The sequence below is a fragment of the Neolamprologus brichardi genome, chromosome 18 (assembly GCF_056152115.1).
Source record: "Neolamprologus brichardi isolate AB-2024 chromosome 18, ASM5615211v1, whole genome shotgun sequence".
In the NCBI taxonomy this organism is placed as follows: Eukaryota; Metazoa; Chordata; class Actinopteri; order Cichliformes; family Cichlidae; genus Neolamprologus; species Neolamprologus brichardi.
Genome location: NC_142121.1, coordinates 8,605,071 through 8,622,205, shown reverse-complemented (window position 1 = coordinate 8,622,205; position 17,135 = coordinate 8,605,071). Strand labels below are relative to the sequence as shown.

Below are 17,135 nucleotides of genomic sequence, written 5' to 3'. Positions count from 1 at the left end.
TGCAGGACAGAAGGAAATGAGATAACTTAAAAATACAAAGTATGTATGTGTGATATCAAGAAGATAATCCTTAAGAACACAAGTTAATAAATGAATTACTAAGAGTTGTTGTGTTGTATTGATTCTCTTCCTGTCCTAATTCCCTCTCTCCCTGAGGACACTTCAGGGCCATCTATGCACACAAATCAGTTACAGGATCAAATGAATAATAGAAAATAAACAGAAATAGAAAATGTTCTTCTATAAGTTTCATAGAGATTGGTTTTACATATTTTATATAATATAGTAAATGTGCACGAATGACCAGCAATCATTCAGTCACTGCGACATTTCTGGGTCCATTTTAAAGTTGTCACGCTTTGGCGCTAGCGACGGGAAAAACACAGAAGTGAGTGCAGACTTTACTGAAGGCTAGAAGACTGTCCAATCTCACAGCAGCTCACTTCAGGCCTACCCGGCCTTCGAAGGACCCGCCCTATGTGGACCGGGTAGGTCGGGTCCTTCGAAGCATGCTACCCCTGAACTTGGACACAGCCCCAAAGAACATGACTGGGGAAACATGGATAACATGACAGGAAGAGGAACAGAAGGAAACATGAGGGAAGCAAGAACTCACAACAAAGACAATCACAGCCACACAGAGGGAGACACAGAGGGCAAAGACACAAGGGGGGAAATACTAACTAATACAAATCTAAACAGGGACAACCTCGGCACTAGAGAATCAACTTAACCAAAGACGACTTAAACATGAAACATAATACAAAATGACATCAAAACACAAGAAAACTGAAAACGCTGGGTCAATGATCCAGGATCGTGACAGGTTTGAGGCCTCAGTGTTGTCACTGCAGTAGATCAAGCAGTCAATATAATAATCCTCACATGTTTGTATAGTTGCATGTAGATCAAGTGTAAGCAAACCACAGGTTATTATTTATTTATTATTTGCTACTACATATGTCATATTAGGTAAACTGACATAAGATTTGTTGCCAAGAAGCATTTTTACAACAAAGAAATAAATGACCAGACACAACTTTCCTTACATTTCATACAAAGTTTAGATGGTTTTCCATGTTTTTGTTTGTTTGTTTCAGAAATACTAGAACATGGATTCTCCTTTATTGAGCTTTTTCACTGCTAACTTCTAAATCCTCTCATCTCCAGAAACCCTGGATGGATGGATGTTAAGACATTATTACTTTATTGCAACAGCAGAGAGTCCAGCCAAACTGATCATTTCATCGGAGCACATTTTTAACTTTGAGTTGTGCCTCAGTGGTTGTTTGTTTTGGGGAACTGAACAGCAGTTAGCCTGGGAAATAGCTAGCAACACTAGATTTAAGGAGATAGCAGCATAACTAAAGGCTGGTTTAGCATCACTGCCCTTTTTATTTAAAAAGAAAGTTTTATACCCAATGTTAAAAGTGGCGTTTGGCCTCAATTATTATCTCTGGACCTGAACTCCACATAAGACTGAATGATGAATAATTCAACATAACACTGGATGAGAGAAAATAAGGCTTGCACCCTGGCAAAATAAAAACACAATGAAAGTGAAAAAAGTGAAAATGAAAAGTGTTGGTTGTTTGTAAATGATGTCGTACTTGCATAGGTCCTGTCTACTCACAGCACTTTCTGCTACATGTCTCATGTACCCAGTCACACACGTTCATGCAGCACTTCTATCTGTGCCTGAGGGCTTTAGCCAACATTCACACACGCTGATGGACTTGGGGTTCAGTGTCTTGTCCAAGGATACTTTGGCATGTGGACTGGAGGAAACTGTGGACCAATCCACTGACCCTGTGACTGGTACCAATTGTACCACCTGAACCACAGCTGGAACAAGATTAAAGCTGCTTAATAAAAGAAAACAACAAGAGCAAAGAGATAAAGAACACTTGGGAAAGTCCGAATAGAGATAACATGTGTTCACTGCTTGAGCCACAATCTACTAGCTAACCTGAGTGAAGGAAAAGATTTGTCACGATTAACCAGCCTCTAAAGTTGGCAGCTCCTTGTAATGAATCATTTGACATTTCCATTTACTGCCAGTCTTTAGTGACTGAAACACTAACATGTGAAATTGGCTGTCAGAATTCACAGTTATGTTCTGCAGCAGATTTTAATCCAACTTTATGCAGCCTGGCGGGTGTTCATCGGCCTTCCTGGTGATTTAATTGGCCAGCACCTTAGCGTGCAAGGTGAATACAGCATGAATCACACAGGCTGCCATAAACAAAGTTACGCCCAAGACACATATTTGAAATTAAAATCAGCTGAGGACCTCGGTGCTGCTGCAGACACACCTCCACACCACGTTATACACCTGAACACCACGTTATACACCTGAACACCACAGGGCTAGTGATGGAAATTCCAGCTCTTTTTAGAGAACCGGCTCTTTCGGCTCCTAACCGGCGCTTCAGGTTGTTTTGTTTCTTTAATTAATTTATTATCAACAAAAATATGAAATTATGCACAAAAGGAATTACTAATGTAAAAGAAATTCTGGTTTTATTTATATATGTTTACATATAAATATATACGGTGGCCCCTAGAGACAAATCACGTACAAAGCCCAACATTGCCCCTAGCATCCTGGAGCACTTCTGTTGTGTTTTGTACATGTTTTGGAGTTTGTACGTGCTGCACAAGGTGTAGGTCTATTAGGTGTTGATGCTGCAGTGAAAAATTGCTGATGGACAAAAATGGACAAGAAAAGGTCAAAGCCATCGGGTCCTCGGTTTAGAAAAAAACAGAAAAGGAGAAACAAGCAAAAGATACAGGTAAGCAGATGTGTCTTTAGATAACGGCAGGTATTATGTATCCTGAAACAAGACAACATTCATTAGTAGGAATTGGGTAAATTTCCAAAAGATTATTGAATCTTTTGGACTTTTCAGCATAATATTTATTCGATTTTACAGTCCTGTGGTCTCAGCCTCAGATACTTATCAAATCAAACAAAGCTCATAAAAAACAAACAGATGGACGCTGAATGAATTATTAGATTAATTGGAAGAAGTGTTTTATTGATTTGTCTGCTACTCTCAATGTATGATGAATTATAATGGCTGTTTGTCATTTACTCTCTTTCTCTCACTATATCAAATATTTATCTGGTTAAATTCAGTATGGTCCCGATAGCAGTTTCCACAATAACATATGTTAATGTACAATCCTTAATTTGGTGTGTGTGTGTGTGAGAGAGAGAGAGAGAGAGAGAGAGAGAGTCAGTGAGTGGGCGGGTATTAACATCTTCGTTGGGACCAAAACTTGGTAGTTTACTATACTCATGGGGACAAACAGGCCTCACAGGGACCAAAATGTCACGGAAAAGAGGGACCCAGGCGCGGTTCTTCTTCACAGAAACACAGTGCGTTTATTTACAGTGAAACGGACAGGCAAGTCCAACAATTCACTCAAAAGTGCAATTTTCCAATCGTGCTCGTCCCTTGCTCCCAGTGCGTTCCGTGTTGTAACTCCCTTAGTGTGTGTGCTCCCCAACTCGCTTCTCCGCTCGCCCCTCCTGGAGGAAGAAGGAAAATCCACCGTTAGCCACACGCTCGCCGAATAACAAGCTCACACTGCTCGCACGGACTATACCAGCTCGGAGTAATAATCCCACGTCGACTGTCGCCGCGAGTCCAGGTTAAATACCTCTGTCTAGCCGGGAGGAATGATTACCAACGGCTGGTCAGGTAATCAGCTGCAGGTGGGCCAGCAACAGCGAAGAGGGACTCCCAATGACGACAGTCGCCAGGACACGCCTCTCCCACGGCGCGCACTTCCGTAAACAGCCCCGAGGACCGGGGAGGGAGAGAGGGAGAAGCAAACACACACAGAAAACATAAACACAAGCAGAGTCGTCCGGAAGGACCGTTCGACCGTGACACAAAATCCCAGTCCCCACGTGTTTGAAGGCATTTTTGAGACTCAAACTTTGGTTTTAGTGTCAGGGTTACAATTAGGTTGTGGTTAGGTTTAGGGTAAGGGTCAGGGTTAGGCATTCATTTTTGATGGTTAGGGTAAGCAGCTAGCTTGTGTGTGTGCCTTTCCTGCCTTTACTCCATGTGCACCTAGAAGCAGTTGAGTCTTCCAGCCAAGTGGTTCACAAAACGTTCATTTCTCAAGGCTTCACACAGCGTGTGTGTGTGTGATTTACATTGCTGTGCTTGAGAGTCACCATCTACCGCACATATACATGGCCAATAAACACGATTCTGATTCTTATATTTCTGTTTTGCCTACGTCGTTGGGTTCGATCTCTTTCCCGTGTGTCTTGCTGGTGTCTGCTTACATCTGCTATTTGTCTGTTTGACTTGCTCCAGTCGCCACAGATGGCCCCATGCTGCATTCCTTTAGTGTGTTTGTGCTAGGATCAGTTATAACAACCATCATTCACCTGTGGAGTGTAAATTACTATTTGACTTGTGTATTTTTTATTTTCTTTGTTTTAAAAGCATGTGTGATGTTTTAATATGCTTGGAGTAGATTTTAGTAGTTCTTCTGGTATGACTGTGAGCAATGAGCCTGGTGGTAAGTGTCCTATTAGAGGTTTAAAAGTAGGATAAGCCAGTAGCCGTGGGGCCTTCATGCCAGTGGGTTGTTTTCCACATTTCTTTTGTTTTACACCACCTTGTGTATATAGGTGGTTGGTTTGTTTCTCCCCATGGTCCTCAGCTACTGGTAAGTCCAGCTCAATATTTGGTTGTTTTACTTCACAGTCAACCTTTATACTGATTCATGCTGCACTTGTTTTAACTTCTGTTTTATTTGTATTTGTTTGTTTGTTTTTAACAAATATATTGAATAAAAGTATTTTGATATTGAAACCAGTCTGCATCAGTAGTGTATTCGAGCCTGCGTTTTCATTTGTTTGGCTTGTTTGAAACTACAATCTTTATATTTCAAAGCGGTGAAATTCCCCTAGGTTGCGGTGTTGCATTTTAATCATAACCCCCCCTGAAAAACCTCACCAGACATTATGTTTTTGAGACCTGGGGTCTGTTTCAGAAAGCGGGTTTAGAAAACTCAGAGTTAAAAATGATACTCAGGGTTGAGTAACCCCGAACTGTCCAACTCGGAATATTCGGTTTCAGAAAGGCTGATAACAATTAGTTCAATCAACGCGGAGTTGCTTTAACCCCAAGTTAAGCGCGCGCACGAGGATACATAAAGCCCTGATTAGTGGAGCACAGATTAAGCGAGTCACCATGGAGACGGAGGGAAAGAAGGCGCGGTCAATGTATTTTACAGCGCTTGAGGCCGAAATTCTGATGGCAGCATATGCCGATAACATGCAAATTTTGCGGAAAAAAAGTAACACAGCCTCAGCTGCAAAAGAAAGGGAGCATGCATGGCAAAACATAGCCGACAGAGTCAATGCATGAGTGTTAATTTAAACATTGATCTAGGGATTTCCACCCATTTAACACGTTATTTTATTATATTTTATGTTATACATTTCATTTTGTGATGTGATGTGAGCGCAGGTGCAACCCAACAGGCCCCAAACGTTCCTGGCAGCAAGTAAAAATGAAATATAAAAATATAGTCCAAACAGGTAAGGTGTAATTGTATTATGAGCCATAGTGCTTGGTCTGTTTGTCTTATGTAAATCAATTGCAGTTAGAGGCTACATTAATTTTCTTTCTGTGAGCACTTATTAAAATTATCTGAGCACATTACAAGTACATATTTGCTTACTCTGTATGCTCAAATGTGACCCGTTATAGCCAACAGAAAAAAAGCGGAGGCCCGAAAAACAGGTGGGGGTCCTCCACCACCACCACTCACAGAGGCTGAGCAGTTGGCCCTCAGCCAAAACAGTGGGCGCCCTGTGGCTGAAGGCATCTCTGCGGGGACATCCTCCGAGTCAATAACCCCGCAAGACACAAGTGCCTACATAAGAGGTAAATTCAAAATAATACATGATGTGCATACATCCTTTCTTCACAGTCACCTTTGCAGTGCTACTCATTCATTTGATAAACTCTTTACCATAATGAATTATTTTCCTACTGATTTTGCCTTCCCTCAGTCTTGGTTGTCTTTGAGAGCATAATGACAATGAAGTGTAAGGTGATTGGTATATGTTTGTTAATTGCCATTTGGTCCCTTGTAAGTTATAAGTGACCTGTATAAACCTCATATTCTATCAGTTGATGGTGATGATGTACTGCATCTGGTGCAGCCTCCTGTTGAGCCAGACCAACATGCAGTTGTGAGAACTCTTAATACTCCACAGATTATATGAGTTTACAGTAGAACAGCAATGTTGTTAATTTCTTTACTACAGGAAAATAATGAAGAAACATCGACAGCTGTTACAGAGGAGGAAGCAACAGAGACACTTCATGAGGTTTACCTCTTACAATGGAAAATATAACAATTGAATAAAATGTGGTACTATAATAAAACCATGGACTTTCTATGTCTCTAACAGAGTGATGATGGAAATGAAGAGGAAGAGGGTCCAGCCACTTCTCCAACAAACCTTTCCTCAGTAAGATGTTCAGCACTGATTTACAACCAACCTAAGTAGGCATGTACTATGAATGTCAATGCTATTTTCTGTGTTTCAATAGCTCCCTGTAAAGCAGCTGTACAAGACCTATTTGATCAAGAAAATAAAAAAATGCGACTTGGAAATGGAAAACTTCAAGCAGCAGATCCAAAAGACCAAGATTGAGATTTTACTGCTGGAACATCAGTTAAGGGTGGGTGAAGTGGTCAGAGATGGACGAATGATTTCAGTGTTTGAACAACATAATAATATACTTATTAATACTTTGTGTACAGGAAATACAGGCGACCAATAAAGCCAGTCGAACAAAAAATCTGTTTATTCTTCTTTCAACATGTTGAGGTGATGGGTCAAAGGAAATGATTGTGACATATGGTGTCTCTGACTGCTCTTCCATCTTGTATGTCCGTGGGAGGGTCAGGATGTTCATGGTTTGGATCACTGCTGATGTTTGGTTTAGAAGGACAGTGTTCTCCTCTAATTGTGGCAATGTTGTGAAGAATCACACATGCCACAATAATGTCACATGCCCTTTCTGGGGTGACCCTGAGTCTTTGAAGGCACTGGAACCGGGCCTTAAGCATTCCGATAGTCATTTCAACTCTGGCTCTTGTCCTGCAATGAGCCAGATTATATCGCTGCTGTGGGCCCGGGTCAGGGTCAGGGTAAGGGGTAAGCAAATAGGGTAAACATGGATACCCCCTATCACCAAGCAAGTAGCCAGTGAACTCTCCTAAGACAGAAGGATACACTTCAGTTCAAATGTCCCTGTAGCAATTGGTCTTTATATATTTTAAAGTATTTTCAACTCACCATGTCCAAATTTTGTGCTCAGTGTACATTCACGAAAAATTCGTGAGTCATGAACAGAGCCTGGCCACTTGGCTTCCACATTTGTGATAATGTTGGCAGCATCACATATGATCTTCACAGTGCAGAGAACACAAATTAGCATCCGTTACTATAATGAAATAATTTGTTAGTTTGAAATGCTACAGGGAACTATGTACCTGTACATTAATGCTGTGGAAAGACTTCCTGTTCACATAGTCTCCTTCATTTACTGAAGGAGCAATGATTGGAATGTGAGTGCCATCTATACAGCCAATCACGCCTGGGAACCCTGAAAATGAATGTAAAATTTAAGTAGTAGTTCAAGTATCACCACATCATGAATTAAGTTTTGTTCATCCTGATACCTGCAATTTTGTGGAATCCCTCTTTGATAAATCTTGTGGGTCTATGACCGGGGAACACCACAAACGAGTACGGGAGACGTTTCAGTGCAACTGTAACATTCCTGACTGCCCGACAGACGGTAGCCTTGGAAACGTGCTCAGCGTCACCAATATTATACAGAAAGCTTGCAAAAAAACGAAGTGCAATACAAATAATATGTACAGAACTGAGAGAATGTCCGCGATGTGTCACATGAGCAATATTAGGCCCGAGGATGTTATTCAAATAAATTATAGATTGTGCTGAAAAACGGTAACGTTCACACAGAAAATCATCAGGAAATGATAAAATGTCCAAACGCGCTCTAATCACTCTCTTGAATTTGGGCTTCAACATCTACTGGCTCTTCAAGGAAGGGGCACGCCATGTCTGACACTTCCTACAGTCAGGTTTCCGACAAAGAGGCGGAGAAAGTCAGGGTTAGTTGAAGTAAACCTGCTAGGGGGCAGGTTAGCTTCACGGAGTGTGTCGTCATAGTAACTCACTCAGAATTAATCTAAACTCGCTTTGTGAAACCGAAAACCCAGAGTTTTCGTTAACTCAGGGTATACTTACTCAGAGTTTGCACTAAACCGGCTTTCTGAAACAGGGCCCAGGAGTGAGCCGGTACATACATGAGCGCCCAGCCCCAGTCGACAAGAACCACCAACACACCAACGTCTGAGGGCATCAGCCACCAGCAGGGAGTGTGGTGAGGGGAGATAGGCCTCCGTACTTTGGAGGGCCTGAGATGTTCCCAGTTTTCTATTGAAATATATAAAATAGGAGAATTTGCAAAATAACAGAAAAATGTTCAAGTTCAATGTGAAAACAAAAATGTCAAAGTGAAAAAAACGCAGTTCTCTGTCCTTGCAGTGAGTTTCCATCTTTAGCAAACTGTTATTAATCTGTATTTAAGCTCATTTTGTCTGAGGATCTCCTCACCATGAAATAATCCTTCGATCAGGAGCTGTGTCTCAGGTCGGACTAGAGGTTTGTTTTGATGCCGTTTTATTACTTACAAACTAATATCGCCATCTGGTGGTTATACAGTTTATGACAGAAGTTAATGCTTGTCCCCATTTAAAGACTGCTTTCAAAAGAGGACTGAACCAAGGGCGTAGATTTGGTTTTGGCATTGGTGGGGACGGATGATTCAACCATCGAACCCTGCATTGTTTCTTTTTTTTTTTTTGTCCTTTTTGTCTTTGCTTCTTGATAAAAAAAAAAAAAAGGAGAAATATACTTGCCTACATATCCTATTCTACGTGCTTTTAAACCACTTAAAATTACAATTCATAGTTTTATATGTGAATTAGATAATGTTAAATTACTATTAAACAAATGACTGACTAAGTATTTTAGACTTTAGTTTACTTCAGTCATATTCCATATAAATCAGGTATCATACAAAAATAAAAATAGCTTCAAATACAGTCATGACAATAAAAGAAAATGACTTTAAGAAATTAACAACATTAGTTCAGTTATAGTACACCAACATCTCTGACACATTAGCACTAAGGGAACACTGAATGACTTGGTGGGTTTTGTCCATAAAACTACTCGTCTAAGATGACCACAAAGTAAAAGATCTCTCAGCAAAATTATGCAACATTTTAGGCACTATTGCCCCGATCAAATCAGTGAGCTGGGATGTTTTATTCTAAACATGAACTACTGTTACAGCAACAGACATGGACTACTGGTGACCCACACAACAACTCAATGTCCACTATGTGAAGGAGCCAAACACATGCCTGCTCCTCTCGTTAACTGAGATAAACTGCTGGCATATTTGTTTTACATCTATACTGTCCAGTCTCTCCTGGTGGACACACAGCAGCATTGTTTAATCTCATTTGAGTCATTGTTGACCTTAGCCATCTTTTTAGTCTTCTGAGAGCACTGAAGCTTCTTTCAGCCTCAGTACATGAGTTTTATCCTCAGATTAAAATTATTATTCTGTGCTTGATGTGCCTCACCTTTGGCTCTTCCCCTCTGACTGCACTAGGACATATTGCCACCTGATAAAATAACACATGGATTCGTGTCATATAAAAAGTGAGACGTGTCAATTCAGATTCTTTGTCAAATATACACTAATGAATCAATTTACATCAGCAGCCTAACAACTGTCATGATAATAAATACTAGTTAATCTATAGCACCAAATCATCAGTCAGTCACCTGTGACCTCACCTCGTCACCTCTGTCTGAGCTACAACATGGCAGAGCTGCCTCTGTCACCTGATAAATAACAGTGAGACATCCAACATACATGCAGTCACACATGTGCTTCAAATACAGTCATGAACCATCAGGTCATCATCCAATTTCACCTGTGATCTTGTGTCACCATTACTTTCTATCACCTGACAAATAGGACATACATGACAATAAGAATAAAATGTGGAGCTGCTTCAGTGTTTCTGTCAGTTTGTGCAGATCTTGACTCGTCAGTAATGTTTGTAGTGTGAGTGCATTTTTAAAACAATTTGTGCAAACTGCACTACAAGGTGGAATATTTGCAAAATCATGACTACCTCATGATATTTTGTCTCAAAAATTAACGCTATGAATATGTCAGTACCATTAGGATAAAATTATTGTGTCACCAACATTTTAACGTTAGACATATAATTTTAACAGCCTCTGTAAACTAATATCCTGGCTCGCTCGAGGCTCCGTTTTCTCTGACAGTTTCAATCAAAATTAGAAATGCTGCTCTGAGACTGAGAGAACTGATAGTGCTGCCTGCTGTGCAGTTAGTTTACAAAACACGTTATTCATGGTTACATACAATTTTAGACTGATGTGGGCCAAAGCCTAGCATAGCCTGTAACGTTATTGTGACGTTATTGTGACGAAGCTCCGAATCGTGCGTCGGGTAATCTCGGGGGCGTTTTTCTGAAGCGCGTATCGAGGCTTGCTTTGATTACGTATGCAGTGACGTTCGAGGCCTCGCGAGCAGTCCGTACCACGTGACTGATTCGGGAACTGGTTCACCGGTTCGCGCCAAATTCGAAATAAAATGGGCAGCAAAACACAGCTGATTCCCCCATCACATTGTGTTGTGGATTGGATTACGTACGTGTTACATAGTTACTTGAGCATTTCTTCCCTCGATGGAACCAGCAAGGAAAAGAAAATTTTCCCCTGTCTGGCAACATTTTGATGTCATCTCTCCTAATAAGGTATACACACTGTAATAAAGAAATGATAAGTACCATAATATAAATAAACCACACCACAGATCCTATAATCAGATTTCTGTCTTTTTGTTTATTAAAAGGTGAAGTGTTTGCTGTGCTCTAAAGAACTTGGATACAGCAACAACACCTCATCTATGCTGAGGCATTACAGAGCCCTGCATGAGAACAAGGAGACTAACCAAGGTGGACCAAGCTCAGGTGAGTTTTTGTAGGTTTTAAGGATACAGTCATTTGATACATTTATATTCCCCATGTAATTCATTAATATTTGGGTTCTATTTACTGAAATATGTAATTTCTTAATGTTTTTTTGTTGTATCAGGGGAGAGGAATGATGTGGATGAGGCCTTGGTCAACATGGTGATAGAGGATTCCCAGCCCTTCACTATTGTGGAGGACAGTGGGTTTAGGAAGCTTGTTAAAGTTTTGAACCCTAACTATGTTCTCCCCACAAGGCAGGTGTGTATCTTAAAATATGAAGCATGTTTCCATTTTGCCTTTATTTACATATTAAGTACTGTACCTTCTTTTGTTTAGGCTTTGAAAGCTATGGTGGACCAAAGATACAAAGAGTCCAAACAAAAAGAACAACTGACTGTGGCCAAGGTTTCTGCAGTTAGTTTGACATCTGATATGGACCTCCATTAACACAGAGGCTTACCTAGCCGTCACCTGCCATTTCATTGACTCTAACACTGCATTGCATTCTGTAGTGTTAGGTGTTCAGCACTTCCCTCAAGCACATACTGCTGTCAATTTGTCACAAGTAACAGCAGCGCTCATGTCAGAGTGGGGCATTACAGACAAAGTTACATGTTATGTGACTGATGGAGCAGCAAACATGGGTGCTTGTGCTAAGGAGCTTCGTTTGCGTCACAGTAATTGTGCGGCACATACATTAAACCTAATGGTCAAAAAAGCTCTTGATCAACACACGACGCTGTCTGACATCCGGACTACCTGTAGGAGGATAGTGGGATATTTCAAGAGCAGTACAACTGCTAAGGTTTGTTCCATTATTTCATTACTGCTTTGAGGTGCTGCTGCAGTAACACAGCTTGAATTAATCAGTTTGTGTTGGCTGTTTTTCTAGGAGAGGCTGACAGAGGTGCAGGAGCAAATGGGCCGGCCTGCACTGAAGTTAATTCAAGAGGTGGATACACGTTGGAACAGCACATTCCAAATGCTTCAACGTGTTCATGAACTCAGGGAACCTATTGGAGCATCGTTAGCTGGCCTGCACACTGATATTTGCCCACTATCCTCTGAACAGTATGACCTTATGGCAGAATGTCTTAAAATACTCTCCCCATTTAATGATGCCACCACTGAGCTGTCAGAGGAAAAGCGAGTGTCTGGATCCAAAGTAATTCCACTTCTAACAATGTTGCACCATGCACTAAATGAAGAGGAAATGGGAGTTGTCCTAACTCCAGAGAGCTCCACCATGGTTGAGTGTCTAAGGAGACAATTAAAGGAGAAGCTCTACACATTGCAGTCAATGAGCATCATGTCACTGGCAACATTGCTGGATCCAAGGTTCAAAAAAATAGGCTTCTTTAGCCCAAATAAAGCAATGGATGCTGAGAAGAGACTTATTTTTGAATGTGCTGCTATTTTGCAGCACGTGGCCTTCTCATCAGCAGCCTCATCATCAAAAGCTTCTCAGCCTGTGACTCAAGGTATATGAGCACATTTCGATTATTATATTGTATTTAGTTACTTACATTCTGTTTGTTTTAGGTAGCAAACTGTGGCATCGTTTGGACACCACTGTTCTAGAGACAAAGACCCCAAATGCTACTGCTGATGCAACAGCTGAAGTACAGAAATACCTCCATGAACCAAATATCGTCAGACTGGAGAATCCGCTGGAGTACTGGGCTGGACACAAATTTCTTTATCCAAACTTGTATAAACTTGCTGTGGTTTTTCTTGCAACCCCTGCTTCATCTGTGCCCTGTGAGAGGATATTTTCAAAAGCAGGAGAAATCCTCTCAAAAAAGAGGAACCGTCTTAAGCCCAGCACTGTGGAAAAGCTGCTATTTTTGAATAAAAACAAATGAAAACTTTTCCCTAGTGTCATGAGCACTGTTATAAAGTCACAACCACATTCACATCACAACTCCCTCCCTTTTTGTTTCCATGTACATTCCTGTGTTAAGCTGCCAATTTATTATACACAAACATTAATTAAATTAAATTAATATAAAATTAGTATAATATTAAATATAACTAATATTTAGAGTTTAGTTATTGGTGTCATGAACAAAAGTAATTTCTTTATTCGTTCAACTTGAAGCGCCACACACTAGTTTGTGTCACATGATTACACAGTTACACAATCATCCCAAAAACTCTGTACTGATAGTTTCCACTTTCTCTTTTGTATCAGACATACTGAGACAATATTCGGGATAAATAACCATAAAAACAATTTATTTATTCAGTTTAGAGGTTTACACATCACATCATTATAATCATTGAGCCCGTTTCACTTGAATCGTCCACTTGATGGCGCAGTAGAGCAAATGAATCATCACAATGCTTCGAACCATGAGTCGACCAGTTGGATGGAAAGCTTCATTTCATCACGAGGCTTCATCTCACCATCACAACATGTTATGAGTGAGCTTGACTTTAAGTGACTTACAGGTTTCTTTGAAAAATACTTTCTTATATCCAGGTTCTTCCTAGTTGCTGCCGTCCTCCTCTCCTCCTCGCAGCGCAGGCTTGCCGCTGCTGAAACTAAACAGAGCTCCAATCACATTGGCCATATTTGTCACGTGACGTAGGACTCCAGTAGAGAACGTAATTTAACTCTTTCTGCACCGCTGGGTGAATGAGACGCTGACAGATCGTTTTTTTTCTTTCTATCGGGTTTGTTTTTCTTTCTAATTATTGGTGGGGACAATTCAATAATCGCTGGATATTGGTGGGTCCCTTCCGTCCATGCCAAATCTACGCCCTTGGACTGAACAGTCGTTTAGCTTCTAGTTTAATCGGCTTTGCTGTGTAATCTTTGCTGCCAACAGTGTAGTGAAACATTTAAGCTGTACATGAAAGTTAATGGGTAATTATGATGATCTTTACCACAAAGATTTTAAATGAAAGAATAAACAAAGGGCATGAAAACTGATTCTTATGTCTACTGTGTATCTTCAGTGTGAATGTTGAGTTTTATTTGAGTGTCTGCATTTAAAGCACATATTAATGTATTGTTTCGAAATCCATGTTGGTACACAGGAAAAATTACTAAAGAATGTAGAATTAGAACACTATCTGTATTTGTTTTTTTAAATAGTTTTACATATATTTTACTATTTAAAAAAACAATCAAGAAATCAAGCTTGCTGCCTGTCTTGTACAGTAATTTCATTTGAACATAGGTTTGATTTAGTGGAGTCAGTTGTTCCCATGCATCATTCTGTAAGTGTGAGAATGAACTAAGATTAGAAAATGTCAAAATATAAAGTGTGATTTATTTTTATTCATCAAAGCATCCTAAACTTTGCTGAACTTTTTGAAATATAAAATGAACTCGCTGAGTGTTGACTGTCACATTTCAAAGCACCAAGTAAAGATAAACTATTAAACTTTAACTGGGTCAGACTTGTTACTGCATGTTGTAACCAAACATACCACACCCTGCTTCAACTGAATGGCTCTTGGTCGCTCTGTAAGAATATTTCTTTAGTGCCTCCCTTCACAGATGTGTCTGTATCAGGATGGGTCTAAACAACATGGTGTAAATGCAGTTGCTGGTGAGCCTCATTTCCTGTAGGAGGTGAAAAAGAGCAGAGATCTGTTTCCCTTCAGAGCACAGAGGTTGTTTCTGTTCAGAGGAAGTGAAACTGTCTGACAGTCACTGAGAGACGGTGAAACGGCACAGCACATGAATCAAATGGATCAAACAAAATTCTGCTGTTCAGTCTGTTTGGATCTACTGAAGGATCCGGTGACTATTCCCTGTGGACACAGCTACTGCAGGAACTGTATTAAAAGCTTCTTGGATGAAGAGGAAAAGAAGAAAATCTACAGCTGCCCTCAGTGCAGACAGACTTTCACAGCGAGGCCTGTCCTGGAGAAAAACACCATGTTAGCAGATTTAGTGGAGGAGCTGAAGAAGACTGGACTCCAAGCTGCTCCTGCTGATCACTGCTATGCTGGACCTGAAGATGTGGCCTGTGATGTCTGCACTGGAAGAAAAATGAAAGCATTCAAGTCCTGTTTTGTGTGTTTGACATCTTACTGTGAGAAACACCTTCAGCCGCATTATGTAGCAGCTCAGTTAAAGAAACACAAGCTGGTGGAGCCCTCCAAGAAGCTCCAGGAGAACATCTGCTCTCGTCATGATGAGGTGATGAAGATGTTCTGCCCTACTGATCAGCAGAGTATCTGTTATCTCTGCTCTGTGGGTGAACATAAAGGCCACGACACAGTCTCAGCTGCAGCAGAAAGGACTGAGAGGCAGAGAGAGCTGGAGGTGAGTCGACAAAACATCCAGCAGAGAATCCAGGACAGAGAGAAAGATGTGAAGCTGCTTCAACAGGAGGTGGAGGCCATCAATCAGTCTGCTGATCAAACAGTGGAGCACAGTGAGAAGATCTTCACTGAGCTGATCCATCTCATCCAGAAAAGAAGCTCTGATGTGAAGCAGCAGATCAGATCCCAGCAGGAAACTGAAGTGAGTCGAGTCAAAGAGCTTCAGGAGAAGCTGGAGCAGGAGATCACTGAGCTGAAGAGGAAAGATGCTGAGCTGAAGCAGCTCTCACACACAGAGGATCACATCCAGTTTCTACACAACTACCCCTCACTGTCAGCACTCAGTGAGTCTACAGACTCATCCAGCATCAATATCCGTCCTCTGAGCTACTTTGAGGATGTGACAGCAGCTGTGTCAGAGGTCAGAGATAAACTACAGGACATTCTGAGAGAGGAATGGACAAACATCTCACTGACAGTCACTGAAGTGGATGTTTCACTGTCAGATCCACCAGAGCCAAAGACCAGAGCTGGATTCTTAAAATATTCACGTGAAATCACACTGGATCCAAACACAGCAAACAAACAGCTGTTATTATCAGAGGGGAACAGAAAAGCAACATTTATGAAACAACAACAGTCTTACTGTGATCATCCAGACAGATTCACTTGGTGGCAGGTCCTGAGTAGAGAGAGTCTGACTGGACGTTGTTACTGGGAGGTGGAGTGGAGAGGGGGAGGAGTTCGAGTAGCAGTCGCATACAAGAATATCAGCAGAACAGGGAGTGAGAGTATATTTGGACGTAATGACAAATCTTGGTCATTAGATTGTGACAACAACAGTTATACATTTTGGTACAACAACATCCAAACTCCTGTCTCAGGTCCTCGTTCCGCCAGAGTAGGAGTGTACCTGGATCACAGAGCAGGTATTTTGTCCTTCTACAGCGTCTCTGAAACCATGACTCTCCTCCACAGAGTCCAGACCACATTCACTCAGCCGCTCTATGCTGGACTGACATTTTACTTCAATGCAGTTGGAGGCACTGCTAAGTTGATTAAAGTGAAATAGACTGAAGTCTTTCATATTGTGGGTTTAAATCTGTATTTTAGTTTCATTTTATTTTCTCTCCATCATTTCTGCACAGAGATCAGCTGTCAGTCAAACATTATGGGTGGTACCTCCACATCTTCTAGTTGTTCTCTTGATGTTTCTGAGTTTTTAAAGGAGATCTTTCCTGTGACTGTTTATGGAGGCTATCACTGCTCATCATCATTTTGATTTACTAAAATATTTCTCCACATGAAAATGTAAACTTCTCTATCCTCTAAATGTTTCTGGAATATTTGTATTGAAAAATGTCCACATTTCTCTTTATGAGTATGGCAGACCATGTGTGTGTGTTTGTGTTTGTTTTTGTCAAAATCATCAAACAAATGAGGGAAAACTGTGATTTTAATGAATGAATTCATATATTGTGTTGATGTTTTATTGTGTGAATAAACTGGAAGGTTTGACTATAAATCAAACTTTGAACAAAGTCTTTTCTTCTGTCTTCATTCCAGGATCTCACTCAAATCTGATGCAGAAAATATGAAACTAATCTGAGAGAATAACTGAAGCAGTTTTCCTCCTGAAGCATCACAAAGTTCAGAGTTCATGTTTAGAGCAGAAGATT

At 40.7% G+C, this 17,135-nt stretch overlaps 3 protein-coding genes across 3 annotated transcripts; all 3 read left to right on the top strand.

Moving 5' to 3' along the window:
- Nucleotides 1–10,884: 10,884 nt before the first annotated feature.
- LOC148097639 (zinc finger BED domain-containing protein 4-like) lies at nucleotides 10,885–11,619 on the top strand. Its single transcript, XM_087831304.1, has 4 exons — nucleotides 10,885–10,953; nucleotides 11,052–11,169; nucleotides 11,294–11,430; nucleotides 11,509–11,619. The coding sequence occupies exons 1-4, from the start codon at nucleotides 10,885–10,887 to the stop codon at nucleotides 11,617–11,619; spliced, it is 435 nt and encodes a 144-aa protein (XP_087687430.1).
- Nucleotides 11,620–12,070: 451 nt separating this feature from the next.
- On the top strand, nucleotides 12,071–14,141 carry LOC148097638 (zinc finger BED domain-containing protein 4-like). The gene is made up of 3 exons (XM_087831303.1): nucleotides 12,071–12,653; nucleotides 12,715–12,933; nucleotides 14,137–14,141. The coding sequence occupies exons 1-3, from the start codon at nucleotides 12,092–12,094 to the stop codon at nucleotides 14,139–14,141; spliced, it is 786 nt and encodes a 261-aa protein (XP_087687429.1). The 5' UTR covers nucleotides 12,071–12,091.
- A 564-nt stretch (nucleotides 14,142–14,705) lies between these two features.
- Nucleotides 14,706–16,528, top strand: LOC148097637 (tripartite motif-containing protein 16-like). The gene has a single exon (XM_087831437.1). The coding sequence runs from the start codon at nucleotides 14,867–14,869 to the stop codon at nucleotides 16,526–16,528; it is 1,662 nt and encodes a 553-aa protein (XP_087687563.1). The 5' UTR covers nucleotides 14,706–14,866.
- The last annotated feature ends 607 nt before the right edge of the window (nucleotides 16,529–17,135 follow it).

Excerpts from the sequence above, each read along its gene's own strand:
- LOC148097638 (XM_087831303.1), top strand. The coding sequence starts at position 12,092 with ATGGGCCGGCCTGCACTGAAGTTAATTCAAGAGGTGGATACACGTTGG. Across the intron at positions 12,654-12,714 it reads TTCTCAGCCTGTGACTCAAG|GTAGCAAACTGTGGCATCGT; the intron begins GTATATGAGCAC and ends TGTTTGTTTTAG.
- LOC148097639 (XM_087831304.1), top strand. The coding sequence starts at position 10,885 with ATGGAACCAGCAAGGAAAAGAAAATTTTCCCCTGTCTGGCAACATTTT. Across the intron at positions 10,954-11,051 it reads ATGTCATCTCTCCTAATAAG|GTGAAGTGTTTGCTGTGCTC; the intron begins GTATACACACTG and ends GTTTATTAAAAG. Across the intron at positions 11,431-11,508 it reads ATGTTCTCCCCACAAGGCAG|GCTTTGAAAGCTATGGTGGA; the intron begins GTGTGTATCTTA and ends TCTTTTGTTTAG.
- LOC148097637 (XM_087831437.1), top strand. The coding sequence starts at position 14,867 with ATGAATCAAATGGATCAAACAAAATTCTGCTGTTCAGTCTGTTTGGAT.